This window comes from Solanum tuberosum, unplaced genomic scaffold (assembly GCF_000226075.1).
Source record: "Solanum tuberosum cultivar DM 1-3 516 R44 unplaced genomic scaffold, SolTub_3.0 scf00040, whole genome shotgun sequence".
In the NCBI taxonomy this organism is placed as follows: Eukaryota; Viridiplantae; Streptophyta; class Magnoliopsida; order Solanales; family Solanaceae; genus Solanum; species Solanum tuberosum.
The window spans coordinates 1856575-1879024 of NW_006238964.1; the positions used below are offsets into that span (position 1 = coordinate 1856575).

The 22450-nt window shown below is 33.7% G+C and overlaps 3 protein-coding genes and 1 non-coding gene across 5 annotated transcripts; all 4 read right to left on the reverse strand.

Annotated features, from left to right (window-relative positions):
• Positions 1 to 1816: 1816 nt before the first annotated feature.
• LOC102606269 (histidine-containing phosphotransfer protein 4-like) lies at positions 1817 to 3448 on the reverse strand. 2 transcript variants are annotated; one of them, XM_006342977.1, is made up of 6 exons: positions 3386 to 3448; positions 3033 to 3163; positions 2878 to 2946; positions 2679 to 2750; positions 1966 to 2026; positions 1817 to 1879 (listed from the first exon to the last, which is right to left on the reverse strand). In XM_006342977.1, exons 1-6 carry the CDS (start codon positions 3446 to 3448, stop codon positions 1817 to 1819), a joined length of 459 nt encoding a protein of 152 aa, XP_006343039.1. The 2 variants fall into 2 exon arrangements, with proteins under 2 accessions (XP_006343039.1, XP_006343040.1); XM_006342978.1 differs by having other exon boundaries at positions 1817 to 1876; positions 1963 to 2026.
• A 1512-nt stretch (positions 3449 to 4960) lies between these two features.
• Positions 4961 to 5032, reverse strand: TRNAD-GUC (transfer RNA aspartic acid (anticodon GUC)). The gene has a single exon. It is a non-coding gene; the product is annotated as a tRNA-Asp (tRNA).
• A 328-nt stretch (positions 5033 to 5360) lies between these two features.
• On the reverse strand, positions 5361 to 10776 carry LOC102578500 (NADP-dependent malic enzyme, chloroplastic). The gene is made up of 20 exons (XM_006342979.2): positions 10635 to 10776; positions 10209 to 10483; positions 9581 to 9701; positions 9392 to 9466; positions 9020 to 9171; positions 8821 to 8926; positions 8543 to 8608; positions 8096 to 8191; positions 7921 to 7992; positions 7757 to 7840; positions 7552 to 7650; positions 7224 to 7271; positions 7041 to 7094; positions 6845 to 6943; positions 6675 to 6764; positions 6477 to 6554; positions 6304 to 6378; positions 6129 to 6219; positions 5775 to 5903; positions 5361 to 5673 (listed from the first exon to the last, which is right to left on the reverse strand). Exons 1-20 carry the CDS (start codon positions 10662 to 10664, stop codon positions 5585 to 5587), a joined length of 1929 nt encoding a protein of 642 aa, XP_006343041.1. The 5' UTR covers positions 10665 to 10776; the 3' UTR covers positions 5361 to 5584.
• Positions 10777 to 12182: 1406 nt separating this feature from the next.
• LOC102578847 (ABC transporter G family member 35-like) lies at positions 12183 to 21525 on the reverse strand. The gene is made up of 21 exons (XM_006342980.2): positions 20903 to 21525; positions 19444 to 19738; positions 19207 to 19366; positions 19054 to 19130; positions 18901 to 18954; positions 18511 to 18601; positions 17335 to 17636; positions 16519 to 17117; positions 16150 to 16310; positions 15875 to 15984; positions 15588 to 15741; positions 15346 to 15501; positions 15091 to 15266; positions 14629 to 14961; positions 14255 to 14545; positions 14063 to 14146; positions 13825 to 13958; positions 13519 to 13746; positions 13236 to 13407; positions 12872 to 13126; positions 12183 to 12784 (listed from the first exon to the last, which is right to left on the reverse strand). The coding sequence occupies exons 1-21, from the start codon at positions 21298 to 21300 to the stop codon at positions 12512 to 12514; spliced, it is 4503 nt and encodes a 1500-aa protein (XP_006343042.1). The 5' UTR covers positions 21301 to 21525; the 3' UTR covers positions 12183 to 12511.
• Between the last annotated feature and the right edge of the window lie 925 nt (positions 21526 to 22450).

A 22450-nucleotide genomic window follows, 5' to 3' on the forward strand; every position in this document is an offset into this window, starting at 1 on the left:
GCAACCCTTGGGTAATACACAAATCAAATGAGGGAAATTCCCCAAAATTTTGAATATTATTTGGTATACTTCTAGTAATTCTGATTGACAATAATGCTTTCCCCATAATCTAAAACCCTAAAAGCAAATTTCGATATTATCAATTTTAAAATGTATTAAATATCAAACAAAACAAACATATATATGAATTTCTAGAATCTACAAAATCTGAAAAATTAAAAGAAAATCACAAAAAAAAATTGAAAGTAATAAATATATGATGAATATTTAAACAAAATCACATAAAAATTGAAAAATTTGACTGAAAATCCATAATGTATAGAATCAGTTATTTAAACATCAAATAAAAAAAATCAAAATTGATAATGGAAATTACCTTGCCAACCGAGAAATCTGCTTGAATTAATAAAGAGATTTCGTTTAACAATAAAGAAAATTTCTTGATGAACAACAATTTAACACCTTGAAGAAAGATAAACTTGAAACGTGAAAGGTGGGGAAGAAACGTGAAAGTTGGGGAAGAAACGTGAATGGTGATGAAAAAAGGTTAATGGTATTGGTTTAATTTATTTTTTTCACTTTAAACGGTTATTGATATATAATTTGGTCTAATATAGGACTCTTTCCATAAATAAAATTAATTTAAAATACTAAAATTTGAATACATATTATTTTATAAAAATATTGTCATTCTGTCATTTTAAATAAATATTTTAAAGTGTTGTTATTTTGACTAATTATGTTAGGTATTATGACTTAATTGCTAATTTTCCCATTTAAAAATGGATTAAGTGTCTTCTAATTTCACTTTAAAATCGAACCGGTCGGACTAGAACATCACTCATTTAAGCCCAAATGTAGTTTTTGGGCCAAACTTTTCATGCTATAAAAGGAAAAAAATCAGTCAAAAGTAATATATGAGCCTTACTTTTCAAATGCTAAACTCACGAATATTGCAATAATGAAAAAAGGAAAAATTACAAAAATCCCACATTTTAGTTTACTTATTACCATTATCCCTTATAAGTTTTACAAATCTCCAAAATTCCTCATTTTCACTCATCAGATTAGTGTATCTCGGGCATCAGATTAGTATATCATGTATAAAATGTACCTCGCGCATCAGATCAGTGTATCTCGCGCCTCAAATTAGTGTATATTGCACATCACATTAGTGTATCTCGCGCATCATATTAGTGTATCATGTATAAAATGTACATCAAATTAGTGTATCATGTATAAAATGTAATATATCTTACTTAACGATTAATGCATCTTGCGCATCAGATTAATGCTTATATTATTGTATCCGTTTTTAAATTTTTGAGGGATTTCTGTAATTATAAACTTATAAGGGACAAATGGTAATTTTGCCTTAAAAGTATGTGATTTCTGTCCTTTGAAAAAAATGTGTGAACACAAATAATGAGCAGACCAACCCACTTTTTTATATGTGGGTTCATTTCAGAATATTCTTTTTTGTTTTGAATAAAGAAGCGCGTGAACTTTTAGTGTAAGGCAGGTGTTTTTCTCGGTGGATGGATGGGATAAATGCCTATATTGCTTTATAATGTTATTGTTATGTTGATGTTATATTAAAGAATGAGATCTAAAAAAGTTGCTTAGTCCCATTCTTTAGAATTGTCGAATTCTGTATATATATTTCATTCATCCATAACATACTGTAAGGTGTAACTCTAATTAATAAACTCTAATTAATGCTAATACAAATCCTTCCCTTTATTATTACATTTAACAAGGAGTTGTGCATTTTTAACTTGCATCATGAGTCACTTAGATTATATCTCTAACATAGTTACTTTGGGCGATACGACGCCGTTTCAGTTGGTCCAGCTTGTCTTGCATACTGCATATATACAGTAACAAATTTCATCACATTCATTTTAATTAATTAATTAATTAGCAGAAATAATTCGAGTATATTTGTTGCTACCTGAAAATAAACTCTAGCTTCTTTCTGAGTATCGCATATTCTCTCTTTAATTGCTGAAAAGTTCTCTTGCATCTGCTTCAATTTACGAAGAAATTAAAATAAAGGAAAAAATTAATCACATAATCTCACAATGAGGTCTGAAAAGAGTAGAATATATGCCTTGACAAAACATGACTAGTGTACAATTTTGTGATTCATGAATAGTTTATGATATATTCTTTGTCTCGACAAAAAATGTCGACTAGTAAAGAACCATATTTAAGTAAATTCTAAATAAGCCAGTAGGCATGTAAGAGCATCTTGCAAACCATCAACTACGACAAGTAAGTTCCAGAGGATTAATATTTGGGTATAAATAATACTATAAATGAGTAAGAATATTCATTAGAAATTAGATAGACATCGACTTTTAACCTTGAAGTTTTGTTAATGGGCCAGAAATTGAAAGTTAAAAATTTAAGGCTATTTTCAAGGTCAATAGGTACATACAATGTAATTTCTAAGGTTACATTTTATCTATACGGTCCAAGTTAAAAATACTTTCAACTTTTTTTCCATGTGTACTTTCTCCCTTTTCGTAATAATAGTGCAAGCTAGTCACTTATAATAATGTCCTGGAGTAAATATTGATAATTGATATTAGATTTCTGATCGTAACATGTTATAACATATTAAATTATGTTGATAGTGTAAAAAATTATTTATATTAATGACGATTAATTACCCTTCCACGTTTCCAGCTCGGCAGTATTCCATGAACTGTGTACATTCAATTTTAACTTTCTTGGCTCCAATGCTGTATACAATTAGTCATGAAAAAAAGTTGTTATACTAAGTTTGATGATAAATTAAAGGAAATTATCATTTTCATTAATTATTATAAGTATCTAGTTTATCATATAACCATCTTGTTAATTTCTAACCTTGAACTACTGCCCTTAAACTGATACATATAGTTGTCAAGCTTTGCAAAATCAAGAGGATGTTCTTCCCTAAAATAATTAAACATTCAACAAATTAAATAATTATATTAATTAATCAGTGCATTATATATGTCTAAGAGGAAAAAAAAACTCACAATGATTGGTCAATATTATGGATTAACCTAGCAGAATCATTATAAAACAAAGTAACAACTTCTTCCACAAAGTTAGGAGTAGCATCATCTTGTAGCTCTTCCAACTCAATAAATTGCTCATCAACATATCCCTGCACCCATGCAAGTGACTCAAACCAATTAAAACCTACTATCTAATTAAAACCGTCCAATTTCGAATAGTTCAAGGACAAAAAAATTAGTCATTTTTTTTGTTTGAATTAACGGTTGGTAGAAAGGATAACTTTGAGCTATTTAACTAGTTGTAGGGCATTTTGCGATATCAATGCCCCTAATAATAAATACAAAAAAAAGAAAAGAAAAAAAAGAGGAACCTGATCGAAAAGGGACTGCCTAAGGCTAGCAACTTGACGATGCAAGTTATTATTTCTTTCCATACGAGTAACAATGAATTATAGACACACAAATAGAGTAATTAAAAGATAATAATAATACTAATATACTTAGAAATTGTATGCTGAATATGGAGAAGGGAATGGGAAATGGAATAAGGGTAAGGTGGTTTATATAGGAGCAAAAAAAGGACCTAAGGCGGACCTAGCTTAGAAGATATGGGTTCAAGGTTCACCTAAATCGATTTTTTTTCTCTAAATTTAGTAAGAAATTTATTAAATAGTTATAATTTTTTGAATTTCTTAAATATTTATAAGAAATAATTTGTGTACAAATCAAGAGAAAGTATATGATAAACTTTTTTTTTATTTCCCACATGATGTCTGGTATATGTATTGAAGTCCGACTGAATATGAATTTGTAGGTTGTAGAACTCATTTTCTAGGGACGTCATGCCCATTTCTAGGGATACCCTCTCAACATGATTCTTTTCATCCTCAAAATATGGCTTAAACCCACGAGCATGGGGTAGTATGACACTTGTCGTGCTTGGCTGACTTGGTTACATTGATGTAACTCATGACTTAAAGAGTCCAATACAGAAGTGGAGTGGGGAATATTAAAAAACAGTATCATTCCTTGAAGTGACTTAATAAGGAAAATTGAATTTATAAATTAGTGAGAGCCCAAATTGGAATAATTGAGAATGAAGTATTGGAGAAGAGATCATATCATTATAGCTTTATTCCCTAAATTCTTTTTTCTAGGATGATATTTGGAGATTTATTATATCATCACATTTCATATTCGTAGGAATGCTCTTTACTTTCAAAATTGACTTTCTTTTAATAAGAGTGGTGTTTGGATCAACTTGCACGCATCTCAATTAATTATACAAGGTATCTATTACCTCCCATTATTACACGTATCGAGTAACTTTTATCTAACAAAGGCTGGAATAAATAAAAAGAAATGTCATCATGCTCATGGTTCTTAGCTATATATTTCATTTACCATAATCTTAGGCTCTAATACGGATAAATTGAATCACAATGGAGAACAAAAAAAAGGGAGTAGTTGTTTTATATATATATATATTTAATAAACTTTCGATTCCCTTATCATGATACAATGTTGATAAGAATAGCAAGCCTTTGTCCAAATTAAATACATTATTGGCACCTTTTTCTTTTCCCTTTATAGTACTTTACATCATGGCACATGCAATATTATTGCTCTTTCATAAATTGCACTATATATGTCTATCTCTGGAGAATTATCCCCTCTTTACTCAATGATACAACTTTGGATATTTCATATTTTATTTTAGCGTAAATGCAACCATTCAAAAGTTAGCTTTTAGTTAGGGTCACTTTTTATTATTTTTTCTATATATACATAAATAAATATTCTTCCACACTATTCTGTTCTGCTCACCCTATCCAACAAATTCTTTTTTAGTTGGTAGGTGTACAAAAAGGACTTACATAAATATTACTCCAATAAATTGTTTAGTTTTAATAAATAAATAAAATGAAACACAACAAAAAAAGAAACGCCGCTGCCGGGGATCGAACCCGGGTCACCCGCGTGACAGGCGGGAATACTTACCACTATACTACAACGACCTTGTTGATATATTTATATTTAAATAAATAATAATACATCTCAACAGACAACTTATTTACTGAAGCTGGCTCACCTTGCTCTGATATGAATCGGTTTAGTTGGATGATCATTTGACCTTTCTGGATGCTATTTTGGCCAGAGATGTGCAGCGATTGCGTTTGAGAGTCATTCCTGTGCTTAAGGACCCGTGGAGGCATGTCGGGAGACCGAGATGCGAAAACTGTTTCTCCACCAAAATGCATATTAGCTGCTTCTTGCTTATAATTTTGTGCATTAACAACGTTTTATACGTACGATTAGCTCCACATTTTTTTTTGGTTAGAAAGATACGTAAAATTTATTTATTTTATATTAGCTAAACATCAGTACAAGGAGTGAGGACCAGTGGCCCGTGCTGACCCAATGGGTCAGAATTACACATAAGATGTTAAGTGGCCAATACAAAACTAAAAATTATCTATATATTCCTAAATTAGTACCATCTCCATGAGTACACTAATCTTCAAAGCTATGAAAATCAATGACTACTAATTTTATGTATCTTCCTTGACTTAGCGATAGCTACGATAACTTGGACTGTACATGCAACTCTCAGCATATGTTACTAGGTTCTCCGGTTGAGGTAGACGAGTGGCCAAGCCTGTTGAGCAAAAGGAAATGAACATCAATACTATATTTGATAGATACATGTTGAAAAAAAAGTGTTTAAAGTTCTCCAGAGATTGTAGAGGCGAAAATTACCGAGCTCATATGCTTTGGCAGCTACTTTGGCAGCAATGTGAGCTGAAATCTTCCTTATGTTGGCAAATGGTGGGTATATTAGTCCCTTCTCCAAGTTCTCTTGACTTACTTCTGCTGCTAAAGCTTCCGCTGTTCAGATGAAAGAATTCGGAGATAGAAATGTAAGATTTTATGAGGATGAAAGGCACCACTTTAGTGTAAAGGTATCAAAGATTCCAATTCCAGGAAAATGTTTACAGTAGCATATGCACAAAAGTTATAATCCAGAAAATAATCGAGAGATAGAAGTTGATCAGAACGCGAATTGCACCAGATATTATCATAAATAGTAGAGTAACATTATGCAGAACTTACAGGCTGCCAGGAGCATGTCATCATGAACACGAATAGCACCAGATATTATAAGTCCCAGACCCAAACCAGGGAAGATGTATGCATTATTTCCCTAGAGAGAAATTGAGTACATAATGTTATGAAATTTAAATGTATTTAGGAAAAATGTAAAGCCATATGTTTTGACATTTCAGACCTGACCAGACACGAAAACTTTCCCCTTGTACTCAACTGGAGCAAATGGACTCCCGCTAGCAAAAATGGCCCGCCCCTGTATGGATATGGAAAAATTTTAGAACTGCAAGAAAACAGAACATTGACAGAGTAATACCAACTTCAACCTAAAAAATGGACTGTCCAATAACTTACTTCACTCCATGTATAAGCCTCTTCAGCAGTACATTCAGACTGTGATGTTGGGTTGGAGAGAGCAAAAATAACTGGTTTCTGCATTACAAACCATTTAGAACAATAAATTATTCTTGCTTAAGTCTTTTACCCAAACTAGGTGGACTTACAGAATGCAGCTTTTCTCCGAGAAGGATTTCAAGGAACAAGGAATAGTACCTTATTGAAGGTTGCCATAGCTTGTACCACTTCTTTAGTAAACGTCTTCCCAGTGCCAGAAGACCCAATCAAGACGGTTGGCTTAATTAACTGGTACACAATAATACGAGTTAAGGATGAGACTTCGAGGGGGAGGATAATGAAACTGGGAGGAGGTGATATATTTGTACCTTCACAGCATTCACCAGTTCTTTTACTGGCTCGTGGTCATGAGCCCAGGGCCTCTTAAAATGTTGAAGTGACTCCATACGAGACCTAACTATCAACCCCTAGAGGAAGAATGATGTGTGGATGCTTAGTAATCAATGAGCTGCTGGAAGACTAATTGAAAGAATAAAAATATCTAATACAGACAATTTCAGATACCTTAGAATCCACCATCCAGGTTCTCTTTCGTGTCTCTTCTAGAGGGGCTCCAGTCTACACAAAGAACACTATTGCATAAATCATTTGACATATTTCGTTTTTATAAAGGTGGTAGAAACTTTTGACACAAGATCTTTAGTCAAAAGTCAAAACAAAGAGAAATAGTTTCCTTCAAGGCCAAACCTGCTTTGACATCTCAAGAGCTATGAGTTCTGCTATCCCGGTACCAGCCTGCATTGTCAATAAGTGATTTAAGGGGCATAACGGAAATCTACAGAGATATACAATGGAAGGGAAACTAATATATGATCAAATCCAGCTCTTAAACTGCTAAGGCCTTAAAGGAGGAAGGCGTTGAGAAATTCCAAGTACAACTTTGGAGCTTTCAACACTGAAAAAATCCACCTCTGGTATTAAACATAATGAAAATCAAACTTCATTTTGCTAAACGAGCAAGGTTGTTAGCTAATATGAGGGCAAAACCAAAAGCTGTATGTCAAAACATCATTACCTCTCCAGCTCCCAGGAATAAAAATTTATGCTGTGCCAAGTTTCCCCCCACTAAGTTTAGTGCTGCCATGATCCCTGCTAGGACCACAGATGCAGTCCCCTGGAGGATAACACAGAACAGGAAGATGTTAGTGACAGAATGCGTGTATCAGTCATTGAAACACCACTTCTATGACAGCATTACAATATTTGAGTCCTTATCTTACCTGAATGTCATCATTGAAAACAAGGTGGCTAGTTCCATACTTCGCAAGAAGGTCAAATGCATTATGATTCGCAAAGTCTTCAAACTATTGATGTATGTCATGAAGTTAGAACACAGAATAAAGTTCAATATACATATGTACAACTTCATCAGAAGACAACCAACCTGAATGAGCACTTTCTCTCCGTAAGTTTGCTTGACAGCAGACATAAATTCATCCAAGAGTTCAGCATATTCCTGAATGTGGACGAACCATCAAAAGAAGAAAGTTAAAAACATATACAACCTTCTACGAAATGTACTCTATGACCTAGCATTGTAGGAAATAAAAATTGTGAACCTGTCCTCTAGCTCTTCTTTGTCTGAGCCCAATGTAAAATTCATCTTTTAACAATTTCTCATTGTTTGTACCCACATCAATGGTTACTGGCAAGCACTGCAAAGGAAGAAAGGATAATTAATCTACCGATTTTTCTCCATTGGTTAGGTGGAGGTAAAAGCAAGTAGATAAGGCTCTGCCTGACTGATAATGCTAACTAATGCTTTTCAAGTGCCAAGTAGCTGGGCAACTATAAAGTAACATGATGCTATTTGCAGGTTTCTATGCAAAACGATGTGCAGAAAACAGTCAGATAACACAGTCTCAGACCATATGATTATTTAACATTTTGGCAGATGTAAGATTTGATTGAGTTCACCGAACATCAATGAGATACAACACTATTTGTGAAAGAAAGGCATCATGTCCATTTCTAACAACTGTTACATTTTCCCTACAGAAACTTACAGATGACGGCCGAATGCCTCCAAGAGCGGTGTATAAAGAGAGTTTCCCTACTGGTATCCCCATTCCCTGTCAAGATGAATTGATTGTCATTAATATGTCTTTAGATACCTAAGAGAAATATGTGGGCAGATATGTCATATATATGTTTTAAAATATATATTGGTGCATAGAGAAACTGGGAACATCAGTTAAACAAACAGATAATTAGTTTTCTGTTTTTCCTTGGAACTCACCTAACATGATTCCAAAAATTAGTGTGAAGTCCATATAGAACATACCTGGCAACCTAGGTCTCCAAGGCCTAATATTCGTTCTCCATCAGTTACAACAATAACTTGAATTTTCTTCTCAGGCCAATTCTTTAATACCTCAAGAATTTTGCCTCTGCAAATGGCTATAACAAATCAGATCCAAATGTAATAAAAAAAAACTTGGGCCACTAATTTGAAAATTATCTGTTGAATTCCAAACACATACTTTTCTTTCAAGCTGATAAAAAGGCCTTGAGGTCGTCTGAAGATGCTACCATACTTCTGGCATGCTTCACCTACTGTTGGAGTATAAACTACCGGGAGAAGCTCTTCCACGTTTTCCATAAGAAGCTTGTAGAATAGCCTCTCATTTCTCTCCTGCACCAGGATGCAAGAATTTGTATATTATGATGCCAATAAATTGGGAATAAAAATGTACAAGGACTTGATCCAAGCAAGATCTATTTGTTTGGGACGTCTTAGATGTAATCAGACTCCAATTATTATTATGCCATTGTTTCTTTAATACTAAAGTATAACTTTAACAGAAAGCAGCAACTAATCATCAGCATTACATAGATATATTATGTGCTACTACCTGAAGATCCATCATGGCCATGTACCTTTGCAGTGGTACATCATACTGACGCAGATTGTTCATCAATTTCTTAACCTGACAGAAGAAGTGACACAACAATGCAGTTAAATAGAGAGCTTACATTTGGTCAGGAAGAGGAATACTGGGAGAGACATAATTAAGGCTATGCAAAAACACAACATGGACAACCTGAAGCTCATGATTAAAAACCACAGGAGGAAGAAGACCACGTAAATAGTGGGAATCCCTTTCTTTCTCGCTGAAAGCTAACCCTTTGTTGTAGTGTGGATTACGCAACAATGAGTATCCGCTGCTCACCAAAGAACAGAATCATGTTCATAATGGATGCAAATGAAGAAACACTTCTCAGGTTCACCAATGATGTTCATTTTCTTTAACATCAAAAAACTAAGGAGATCAACAAGTATCCCATTCTATTACATCATTTTCAGGTGACCTTAAATGGAAAGATACAATTTTAAACTAACATATAAAGACACCAGGAAAAAAACAATCAATCAAGTGGCATTATAAAAATGAAAATAATAAGAACAAAAAAATCATTTTTTAACAGATTCAAATAATTTATGACAAAAACCAACACAAATTAAAAAACCAAATTTCAGAAACCAGGGTGTGTTAGTATAAAAGCTTTCCAATTTTCTCAAGTTCGATTGGTCATATATTTTGAAAAACATTTTCTCGAAAATAAATTACTATTGATTTGTGTCCACTCCGCACTAGACAAGATGACGTGGAATTTTGATAGAGAGCATAGAAAATATCGAAACAAAACGTAAAAATCGAATCTTTTCACCTAGCAACAGAGAAGTTCCAAGGAGTAATAGTTTGATCTTCAGTGGCACTATCCTCGCCGTACACATCGCCGACTCCACCAGTGACCGTCGATTTAGAATCTTTCTCTATAACTGGAGAATTTTCCTTCATCTCCTTCAAAGTATTTTCCATTAAAACACTCACATTCCGGTCTGCCGGTCTTCCATTTGGGCTCACAGAGGCCACCACCATAGGAAAAGACACCTTTTTCCGGGACTGAATCAAACATCTTGAAACCCCAGATAGCGAATCGTTCTGCAAAAACAAAAATCTGATCAGACAAAAACATTTGCAAGACTAATCTGGAAAATGAAAGATTCAAAGAAATTCATCATAAAATTTGATCAAGAATTCCATGATTTAAGAGCTAACAAGAAATGGGGTTTGGGGTAAGAATGTTATTTACCGGAAAATTGGTTCCATTCAATGAGAACATTGTGATTTGTGAGAGAAGAAGAAGAAATACAGAGTATTTTGTTTTTGTTGAGAAAAGGGAAAAGAGAGAAAGAGTGTTAAATACTAGAAAAATCTGCTTATGAGGGCTTATTCTAAGAAAATGCGGCGACAAGACCGTGTAAATTTCACAAGAAAAATGACAAAAATTATTCCCACGTTTGAGTAGCTTCAAAGTGACTGTATACTACTCTATCCGTTTTAATTTGTTTGTACTATCACATATTATTTTATCTATTTTTTTTATAAAAAACAATGAATAATCTTTTACTTGACATATTTAAAATTATGAAATTAAAGAATATTTTAATACATTTTTCATATTTTTAATTTAAAACACAAAATTTAATTTTTTTAAGATTCATGATAAAACAAAATTAGATAAATAAATTAAAATAAAGGGAGTATATTTTTGAGCAATTTTAATTTTTAAAGTTTGTCAAAAATAAGTATATTTTGTTGGCGTCAAATTTTGTTATATTTAATGTGGATTATGAACAAAAAAATTTAACACGACCTTGTATAGATAAGCTATTTTTTAAAAATATATCACATTATTTAAGTATTTAATCAAAATATAATTGAAATGTCTAAATAAAATTTAATCGGACAAGTTTAAAGGGGAATAAATTAGGCTATGGAAATTGAAAGATGACATGTGAACTGTGACGCATCTAAAGTGATTTATGGAAAGAAGGAAATTCCGCTGGCAGAGTCTTCATGGTAATACAAGGAACCTGTCTTTATCTTTGGACCTAATATTTCGCATTATGGTAAGATGCTTTTGTGATAGAGGCGAATTCATAATTTAACAGTTTATGAATTTCTATAAATCTAAAATTATAAAAAAATATTTGTTACAAGTGTCTAAGTATTTGAACCCTTGTCAAGGGGATAACAAAGTTTAAGTGGTTAAATACTTCATTCTGTCACTTGTCTCATTTTGACTTGGCACACTCATTAAGAAAACGAGTATTGATATATGTAGTTTATCAAACTATCACTATTAAATGATGTTTCGTATTAAGTCTTGAAAAATGATTTGAAGAAGGAGTATTTACTGATGAGGGTAAACATGGAAAAATATCATTGTCTTTTCTTGATATGTCAAAAGTGACAAGTAAAAGTGAACGGATGTAGTAGTAAATTTCTCAATATAAACATCGAAATTTGACTCAATTTGTCAAGGATCGTAATTCTCCTAAATGCTAGGTTGATTTTTCTCACTTAATAGTTATTATTTCACATAGTTATCTTTTCTTGATTTTAATTTTTGTCAATAAAAAAAAGTAATTTTCTGAGATAATAATTACTCCTAATTGAGTGATCATCCGATAAATCAACTACCGAAATGCTGGCAAGTAGAACACCTCAACAATAAGGAAAAAGAAAAGATTGTGCATGTCTGTTTGGGTGTGGATTAGTAATTGTATAATCAAAATACCAACTTTGTGGATGCTGATTTTTCCTGTGAACATTATGTATTACACACTCCATGAAGTAGAGAAAAAATAATCTTAATTGCATATAAGCATCAGTAATTTACAATTACATTTTGCCCTGTGGAAGCATAGTCATTGCTTACATTTTTGTGCTATTCTGAGGAGACTACACTTGAATCTTACAAGAATGAATATTCCTCAGTGCTATAGAAATAGTTATCTGCAAAACTCCTAAATACAAACACATACTAAAGATCCTAGACCTAGAGGTGTATGAACCTTTTTATGTCTCTTAAAAATAAATATATAACAATTGCCACATTCTTTTGTGAAGATAAGAGGTGGCTTCAGGCAATATGTACAAGCTTTTGTAACTATCCATAACTATCTATCTTGTTTGGAAGTTCAATGTCTTAATAGCGTAAGAGTACATAAAGGCGAAAAAGACTGCAAAACCAACCAAAACCACAGCAACTGGTGCCATGAAGTCTGGATTGTATCCGAAATGATCTTTAATGTAGTCCTTAATCATAGGGTTTGGAGACATATTTGGGACTATGATAGTAGCCTCCACATCACCATACTGTGATACAATGCAACCATAAACAGTCCATGCAACTGGACAGATCCAGTAATACCATATCCACCACTTGGGAATTCTCTGAGATTTTAATGAGAAATATTAGTATTGTTGTTATGTGCAAGATTATTTATATGTTTGAATGCTTGTAAAGAACATTTGACTTACCGGTCTGGGAATGAAGAAACCGGAGAAAAGATTGAAGAGAGCATAGAATGCTGCAGCAAAGATCGCAGCTACTTGGTGGTTCGGTGTGATGGAAACAGTCATCATTCCATAGTATGTCCAGTATAGGAAGGAGAAGAAGGTTACAAAATAGAACCAGAAAAATTTAGCCGCCGTCCACTCAAAGCCAATCATAGCATACACTATAAGAGTATAGTATGTTGTTTGGATGAGTATGTATGGTATTTCTGCAATTACCTGCACGCCAAATGTATTACATCAATTACTGAGAATGAATAAGAAAATGTCCTGTAAAAAAGATATGACTGCTTAATATGTTGTTACAATTTAGCTGGATGATGCTTACCTGTGCCATAGCATATGGTAATGCTGAATACATCCCAGCAGCCCTTTCTCTATAAAAGACGGTTCTTTCAACGGCTACAATTGGTTGTACAGTCGAACAATTGTTGATTCCAACAAACAGTACAGCTGCATACATTGCCCCGATGACTATCATTAGATCACTGCTACTTTCTCTGTAACACAGAAAAAAACAGACTTATGGAGTTAGTAACGACCTTTTAGATTGTCTGGTTTAAAAAAACCCCGTGAAATCTGTGGGTTAATTTTAGATAAGAGGTAGATACATTTTACTGCCAACGTTCCAGAAAATTGTCCCTATCATTAGCGCTGCAGCCAGACTAAAGAAGAATCTGACAAGGTTATAGTCTGGACTTCTCCAGTAAGTCCACCATTGTTTCCATAAGCAGGACTTGAACTGGCCCCATGTGGGCTGGGAATATTGTGTGGTAAAGTTGAGGTCTTTGGCTCCAGGAGGAGGTGCGCTCAAATCATTGACAAGAGCCTTGTTTCGTCTGCATGAAGCAACATACTTCATTAGTTTTTTTTCGAATGTGCCAAAGACATTTTGCAGTTCACTCATTTTTACTTACTGATGCAAAGCTGATGATCTGTAGTATTCAGCAAAATCCATTCCTAGTCGAGTTTCTGTGGAAATTGAACTTGCCTCTAGCATCCAGGTAGCTGGATTATACTTCTCTTTAATTTTTTGAACTCCTGGAATTGCCTGCATTAGATAGTTGAATTAGTGCACTTTCCTTTGACACTCATAAGCAAAATATGAGGTGGTTCTTAGTTATTTGAATGTATAGTTCAAGAATCAGTAAGTACCTCGAAATACTCAATAATTTTCTGAGAATGTCGACCTAATGGGCCTGCATAGATTACTTGTCCGCCTCTTTTCATAAGAAGCAGCTGATGTGCAGAAGAAAACACATATTAGAGAAAGGGGGCTTACAGAGCTAAGAGACATTTCTTTTTCAGACTGGATGGTGTGGAAGTTAAGAAAATCACTTATTTTACCTCATCAAATGCTTCAAATATATCGATACTTGGTTGATGTATTGTGCAGACGACAGTTCTCCCTGTGTCTACTGTGTTTCTCACAGTTCTCATAACAATAGCTGCTGCTCTTGCATCAAGACCAGAAGTCGGTTCATCCATGAATATAATTGAAGGATTTGCAACAAGCTCTACTGCAATAGTCAATCTCTTTCTTTGTTCTGTTGACAAACCAGTAACTCCTGGTAGACCTACAATTGCATCCTTGAGATTGTCTAGCTCAACCAGATCCATTACTTCATCCACAAAAACCTGGAAAAAGGTTTTCAACGAAAAACTCAGTATTTTTCCTGTAAAATTGTTACATTATAACATAAGGAGGAGTTACTCCATACCATCTTATCTTCATTTTTGACTTCTTTCGGGAGCCGGAGGAAAGCCGAAAATAACAAAGATTCATGGATAGTTACTTGAGGTGAGTGTATATCAGTTTGTTCACAATATCCTGAAACTCTGGCAAATGTTTCTTGATTCTTTGGAAATCCAGATATTCTTACATCACCTTCAATGTAGCCTCCAGTCTTACGTCCAGCTAGAACATCCATGAGTGTAGTCTTTCCTGCTCCACTGACTCCCATCAGTGCTGTCAATACGCCTGGCCTAAATGCACCAGTCACTTCACGAAGCAATTGAAGTCTGTCCTCTGTTACTCCTTGGTCCCTCATTTCCTGAAAAAATCATTAAGTAGGTTCAGGTTCAATCATAGAATACTCACTGATAAGGAGATTGAAGAGCTACAATGGTGATAAATTATCAAACTAATTAGGTGAAAATGAGTGGAAGGATATGAATCTTACTGGTGGCATGTCAACAAAGTAGCTCACATCCTCGAAGGACATTGCCAGTGGGGTAAATGGCAGAATCATTCCTTTCTTTGCTGCAACACCATTTGCAGCCTCAAGATTTGCATCATCATTTCTATGGAGGCCAATAGAGCCGGTACGACTGCTCATTCGTCGGATTTCCATTTCTCCTGCAAGAGAATAATTTTATTGTAAGCGTTACTTGTATTTCCTAAACATATTCTGTGATTGATGGGGTAAAGATCATACTTGTTCTGTTTCCATCTGCTGCAGATAAGGATCGAGGGAGATCATCTCTCTTCGACCTGTTGACTCTAAGTCTAGGGGGGTCCCTACTTTCTTCTTGATCAGCTTCCATATCCCTGGCCTGCTCTTTGGATAATATAGCTTGTGGCTTGTTTAGAGCTGATAGGGTGACAAAAGATCTAATAAGTTTAGAGAATGCACTGAATAGCAAATCCCATTATACATTTTGAGGAGTGAATACTTACGGCTGAGATACATAAGAACAAAGGTGAAAAGAACGTTGAAGAGAATTGTGAACCCCAGAAGAGCAGCAGCACCAATCCAAAACCATCTTTTTTCAGCAAAAACGTCAAAGTTTCTCATCACTTGCATACCCAATCTAGTAATTCCATCTGAGGCCTGTGAATGGATTATATATGGTTATGAACTTCGATAAATCACATTGTTTCTTTCTGGAGTAGTCTCATGTTTCACTTGATAATATGGTCAAGAGAGGTGGTAAAGGACAAGGAGAAGGTAGAAGCGAACTTACAGGTCTGTTCATCCACCTTGGAGCAAACATTTCATTTACAGTGAAGGCGTTGAACCCGTAGGATAGAGGTGAAACCCAAAATCCCCATCGCCACCAGTCTGGAATTGAACCTGTTACAATTAAGCCAGAACTTTGTCAGTGATTGAAACTTGTGAACAATCCCCTAAAAAGAATTAAGCATTTATATTGCTATTTTCTGGCTGCAATTTTTTTAATCGGTAACAAATAGAAAACAAATGGTGTTATCTTCTACATGTTAATGTTCTTGAACTAACCTCTAGGCAGGATGAAACCACCCAATAGGAACACAAGAAGGAGCGTGAGTGCTCCACCAGTATTTGCAATAATCATAGTCCTACAAACTCCTGCAGTGAGCCTAAATAATCCAGCAGCCATTTGTTGGATCAGAAAAACCAACAGTGATTGCTTGAAGAACCTGGGCAAGGGATAATAGCAGTAAAGTCAAATTCAATACTCCGCCAAGGTATGCAAATTTCTCATGTCAAACTACCAAAACATCTATTTAACTATTTTGTAGTGTTGCGCGCTTGGCTTGTCCTTTAAGATAAGTTGTACATTTGACATCTTTTTCTGAGATTCAAATATACAAATTGAAATGTACTTTGACATGATTATTGAATTACCTGCTAGCTTCGGGGGCAAAACCAATGGTATAATATGTCATGACCATCCACACAATAGTCTCAAGCACAGAAATTGGAACCTTTAGGAGTACAGTTGGTAAAGTGAAAGTCCAAGGTGGATGGAAAAGAAGGTCCCTATGCTTGTAGAAAACAGGAAGCCTTTGTATGATGAGTGAGAGTTCAGAGAAACCATTGAACATATTGATGACCATTCCAAATATGAGGGCACCAACATAGACACCACCGTCATCTTCATTTTCGTGGTGCATTTTGGTCCTCAAGAACACAGTTGATGCAATGAGTGCGACGATAACTATTTGAACAGTCTTGAAAATGTAAACAAAAGAGTTCCTCTTGATCAAAAGCCATTCTTTATCAAAGTTTGTCTTAAGAAGCTCTAATGTAGGGACAGTGTACTTCTTGAATATTAAAGCAGCTGGGTGACTTCTTGTTTTGTCATAAGGAACTGATAGCTCATTTTCTATACGTAAGCCAACATGGAAGCGCTTGAATCTCTTTGCAAATTCAGATACTGATATGTACTGGTATGGCATATGTTTATTCACCCAGTACTGCTCTTGATCCTTCTTTGATGTAACCTATGCAACAAATTACATGTTAGATTATGTTGCAAATACGAAATGGGATTCAACTTATATGCACATTGTCTGTTTTATTTTTCAAGTTAACAATTCCTTTTATTATGAGTTATGTTGCTCGAAACCTTCAAAAATGTTGTTGCACCCATGTGGTATAATTCAAAAAGACATATCTTTTGGATGATCCGACATACACCCAAAGTCATTTGATGATTACCTCTTGCAAGAAATCAGCAGTGCCTTTTCTTTCTGGACATTTAAAACCACAGGTTTCGAAGAATTCGAGTACATGTTCACGTGGGCCTTGGTAAACAATCTGGCCTTCAGATAAGAGAATGATATCGTCAAAAAGATCGAATGTCTCAGGAGCAGGCTGGAGGAGAGACATCAAAATGGTGGCCTCTGTAAGATGTACAATCTGCTGTAAACATTTCACTATCTGAAATGTAGTGGAGCTGTCCAGTCCAGTAGATATCTCGTCCATAAATAGTGTTTTTGTTGGCCCAACAATCATCTCCCCTGCATCATCAAGCCCATTATTATTCTTCCGAGTTTATGTTATGAGACAACAATTAATCAAAGCAATAATAAAATAAGATTGTTGATAAATGTGTTGATGAGATTAAAAGTGATATTATAAACAAGTTTATTTTGTTTTAAAAGAAAAATGATAAAAACTTTTGATACTAAAAGAGAACTTTCGACCGTACCAAGCACCCTTAGTTTTATTTTTTCTTCTAATAACATATTAAGATACTTTTTAACTTATTTATCTTATTAAACACGTTTTATTAGCGTATATCACTCTATGCGACGCCTATACGCTTTGTATATAGACAAAGTTGTCTTAATTACTCTCTGTCCCATTTTTATTTCTTTGTGCGTTCATTAAAGAATAATAAAATTAAGTATAAAAAGAAAACTATCTTAATGTTAAGGATATAGAGTAATTGAAAAGAATTGTCAATTTTAATCTTAAATTCCTAAAACGACAAGTAATTTGAAATAACTTTCTCAAGCCCAACATTAGTGAAAATAAGACAACGGAAGTAAGACACTATTTTTATTTTAGAAGGTAATATAGTCCAATGATGTTAGGTGAAGTAGCCATTTTGGTGGTCACCCAACGAAAAATTAAAGTGCGTTAAAATAATAAAGTAGCACAGAGCTATGTGAGAGGTGTGGTTGGTAGTTTTACTCCTTTCATATCATTATTTAAGCTTTATGAAAAATGAGTACTCCGTATTATTTTTCATTATAAAATTGATTATTTTAAATTGTTATTGCAAAAATATTAAAATTTTAAAAATCACGGAAGGACATCAAGTTATTAACATATATTTTCCAGATGGCGTTTGTTTATTTGATAATTTAAGGTAGTTTAGAATTGAACCTGTAGTGACACGCTTCTTCTGGCCACCAGAAATGCCACGTATCATTTCATCCCCAACAATTGTGTCCCGACACACATCAAGCCCCAAAATCTGCACATTTTTTCTTTTAGTTCAGCAACTAATGTTACGTTGTGTTTGTTTACCTAACAAATTAAAACATGCACCACAAATAATAAGTTCCTAAAAAATCTTTATTTCTTTTCAAATCTCAAAGGTCTGAACAAAAGAGTCGGTGAGTAGAAAATGATTTTAGTTATAGAAAAAGGAAAGTGGTTAGTTCAGACACATCAATACCAAATATTTTCAAAAGTCAATTATAAGTTGTAAGTAAATGCCCACTTCCTATAAAGAAATTAATAAGTGGCTGGTAGGGTCTCAGTCTCACTTACCCTGAGGGTGTAATCAGTGATAAGGCTGCTTTCAAGTCCCTCCACAGCAGTTGCCTAAATTAAACATTAAAAGGAATATCACAATGTTAGTAAATATTAAAACAAGAAAATGTATCATAGTTACTTATAAGTAGCTAATAAGAGGTCAATTACCTTCATGAAAAGATCAATTTCAGCCTCCGGGAAGATTCCAGCATCTCTTTCTCTCCTTGCAAGCTCCGTTAGAAGTTCTACGAATTTAAATATATAGTTTATTATAAATAATTACTATAAAAACAATTAATCAAAAGTAAAAAATTAAAGTACCATAACGAGAGCCAACTCCTTGGCATCTAGCAGAGAAATCAAGAGTTTCTTTAACAGTCATTTCAGCAACATGAACATCATTTTGACTAATGTATGCTGATGTTTTCTGGGGTACAAATTCCTTTAGCCCGTGCCCATTGTATGTGATTTCTCCTTTAACCTGTTCCATAATGTTACACTGAGTATGTTATCGTTGTTGCTGGTAACATGTGAATTAGTATGACAAGTGTAACTGACCTTTAAGCTAGGGTCTAATTTTCCAGCCAAAGCCAAGAGAAGGGTGGTTTTCCCAGAAGATGGTGGACCTAATAGAAGGGTCATCCTAGAGGGCTTAATTATTCCAGAAGCATCTTTAAGAATGGTAAGTTTAGTTTTCTCAGCCAAATTAAGTCCAACACAACTCAAAGCTGATTCTGCAATGTTTCTGGCAGCATTAGGCAGCGAGGGAAGAGCTCTGTCGCCGATATAGCAATCAGCTTCTATTGTTAAATGTTCGTAACGAACTTCTACTGTAGGAAGGGTAATTCCAACTCTGCAACCATACAATATAAGATAAGTTACCTGCTATAACAGATTAATTGAATTACAGATAACAATGATGGATATAAGTTAATTTTATATTACTATTATATAAGTGGACCTGTTCTAAAATTAGTTCATAAAGTAGTTGAACCAAGTTTTTTGGTTTCGATTGTTTGTCACATAGGGTGGAGAGAACGTTTTGGGCATTAAAATAGTTTTGACTTTTGCTATGGATTTATGTGATTAACTTTTATTTTTAAAATGGCTGTCCTCTTTGATTCCTAAAATGAAAAGCTGCACGACAAGGTCGGCCGTTTCTACTTTAAACTTTTCCTTTGTTTTCACTTCAACATAAAATCCAACCTTTTTTATTATTAGTATTATATTAGAGTCGGGCAAGAAATCAGTTCAGATGGTCAATCAATTAAATTACTATAAATTTTTAGATAAAATTGAACTAATTCCCTATAATTTAACATGGATTGAATTTTGTTAGTGGATAGAGCGGTTCAACTACACTGTTTTGGATTTGTTAAGTTCTAAATAATAGTAGTAAAGCATTTTGGCTTTACATGAGTTTAAAAGACAAAAAGAAAAAGAAAGTGTTTGGTAAGAGCAAGTTGCATATTGTGAATTTGTGATGCATACGCACATGTATATGATTTGAAATGGTGTTCACGATAAGATATTGAAGAATAAAATGTAGTCGTTGGATATTTGACTTATTCTTATAATAATTACACCTAAGACACCAACTCATCCCACCCACATAAGAAACACTATTATTACCCAACATAAAACTCTCTTGCTACAATTACAAATTTATAATCATGATCCCTACACCAACATATCTAGCACACGCAACGATGGGGTTTAATTAAATTCCTAACATCAAAAAATCATGTTATAAATAATAAGTTGAAAACAAAATCCGCTATAAATTTATAAGTTTGAGATTAAATTTATATAACATAAACTTATCTAATTTGATATTATTTTATCTCACCTTCCGAATAGAATAAATTAGTAAGATCTCAGGACTACAATTCTGAAATAATTTGATCCACGAACTAAACGATACCTTAGTATAGTGATCAAAACGTTATTCATAAAGTATGAATTCATTAGAATTTTTGGCTCTGCAAGTAAAATTTCATTAATACTATTAACTTACTTGTCGATTCGATTTCTGAACTTTCTGAGAAACTTTTCATTATCTTCCTCTGCAACTCTGAAAAAGCGATCAATAAACTCTTGGCGTTCATTGATTCCCAGATTCCGAACATCAACCTCCTTATGAACAACTTTTCTATTCCCTTGATTCTCACTCTCCGCGAACGATTTAAGCACCGTCTTTCTCAATCGATCGTAAGTCGGCAATCTCTCTAACGCAGCCCATGTGAGTGCTTCTTCATCTTCTTCTCCACGAGTACTTCTTCTACTCGGCATTGGATTGAACACATCTTCTACCATCCAACTTGCTCTGCTTCTGCTTCTACTCATCGTTCTGCTCAAACTACTCCTACTACTCCCCAACCTCCTCGGTCCCCCATTTACTTTCTCACCTTCCATTTTCGCCCGATTTAACACTAATTTAACGCTCGATTCGAGAAATTAACAATTAGAATACACAAAAACAGAGCAGAGAGACGATATTTTTCATACGGAAATGAATTCCGAGCTCGTATTGATGGAGAGGATTTTCTGTTTTCTAACTGAGTTTTTTTTTTTTTGTAACAGAAAGGGTCTCACGCTCTTCTGGTTGTGAAGAGGGAGTATGAAGAATGGCCGTATGAGTCCAGAAAAGTTAGTGGATATTTATATTAAAATAGGGGGACAGGTTGGTACATATTTCCGCTATTTCATATTAACGAATTTCTATTTCATATTAACTGAATTATTAAGAAATACTTTTAAGTAAATTTATGAGTCAATGCATACTATTAACGGATTTTAGGTGACCTTGTGAGCCAATTTGTATCTATTAAGGAATATTAATTAAATTTGTGAGTCGATACATATTACTGAATTTGTGAGTCAATGCATATCTATTAACGAATATTAAGTGGCTTTATGAGTCAATGTATACCTATTAAGAAAGAAATGACATAATTTAAATCATAGTTTCCACTATTATTTCTTTGTTTATTCTCAAGTTATTCTAATTAAAAGTAGTAGTACAATTTATCTCTCATACCTATTAAGAAAAAAAGGACACAATTTAAATCATATTTTCCTCTATTGTTCTTTTATTTATTCTCAAGTTATTTTAATTAAAAGTAATACAATTTATCACTTTTAAAAAATGTAAAACTTCATTAAAGAGAAGGGTAAATATAAAAAAAAAGTTCAAACATTCATCCTGAAGTTTGACCAATTTAATTCTTTTGAACAAAAGAAGCCTAAAAATTCACCTGAATATTTCTTTTAGAAAAACAATCACTTAATATGAAATAAAGGAAGTACTTTACTATTGTTATTTTTCTTTTGATATTTTATTTTTGGAAAAATCACACCATATACACATTTAAGAGATAATATTACGGATTTAGGGTGTGTTTGGTATGAAGGAAAATGTTTTCCTGGAAAACAAGTTGATTTTTGACTTATTTTCTCATATTTGGTTGGTGAGTAGAAAATATTTTCTAGAAAAGATTTTTAGTGTTTGATTTATGAATGATTTTCTTTTTTGAGAAATATCTTTTATTTTTACTAGGGTAGA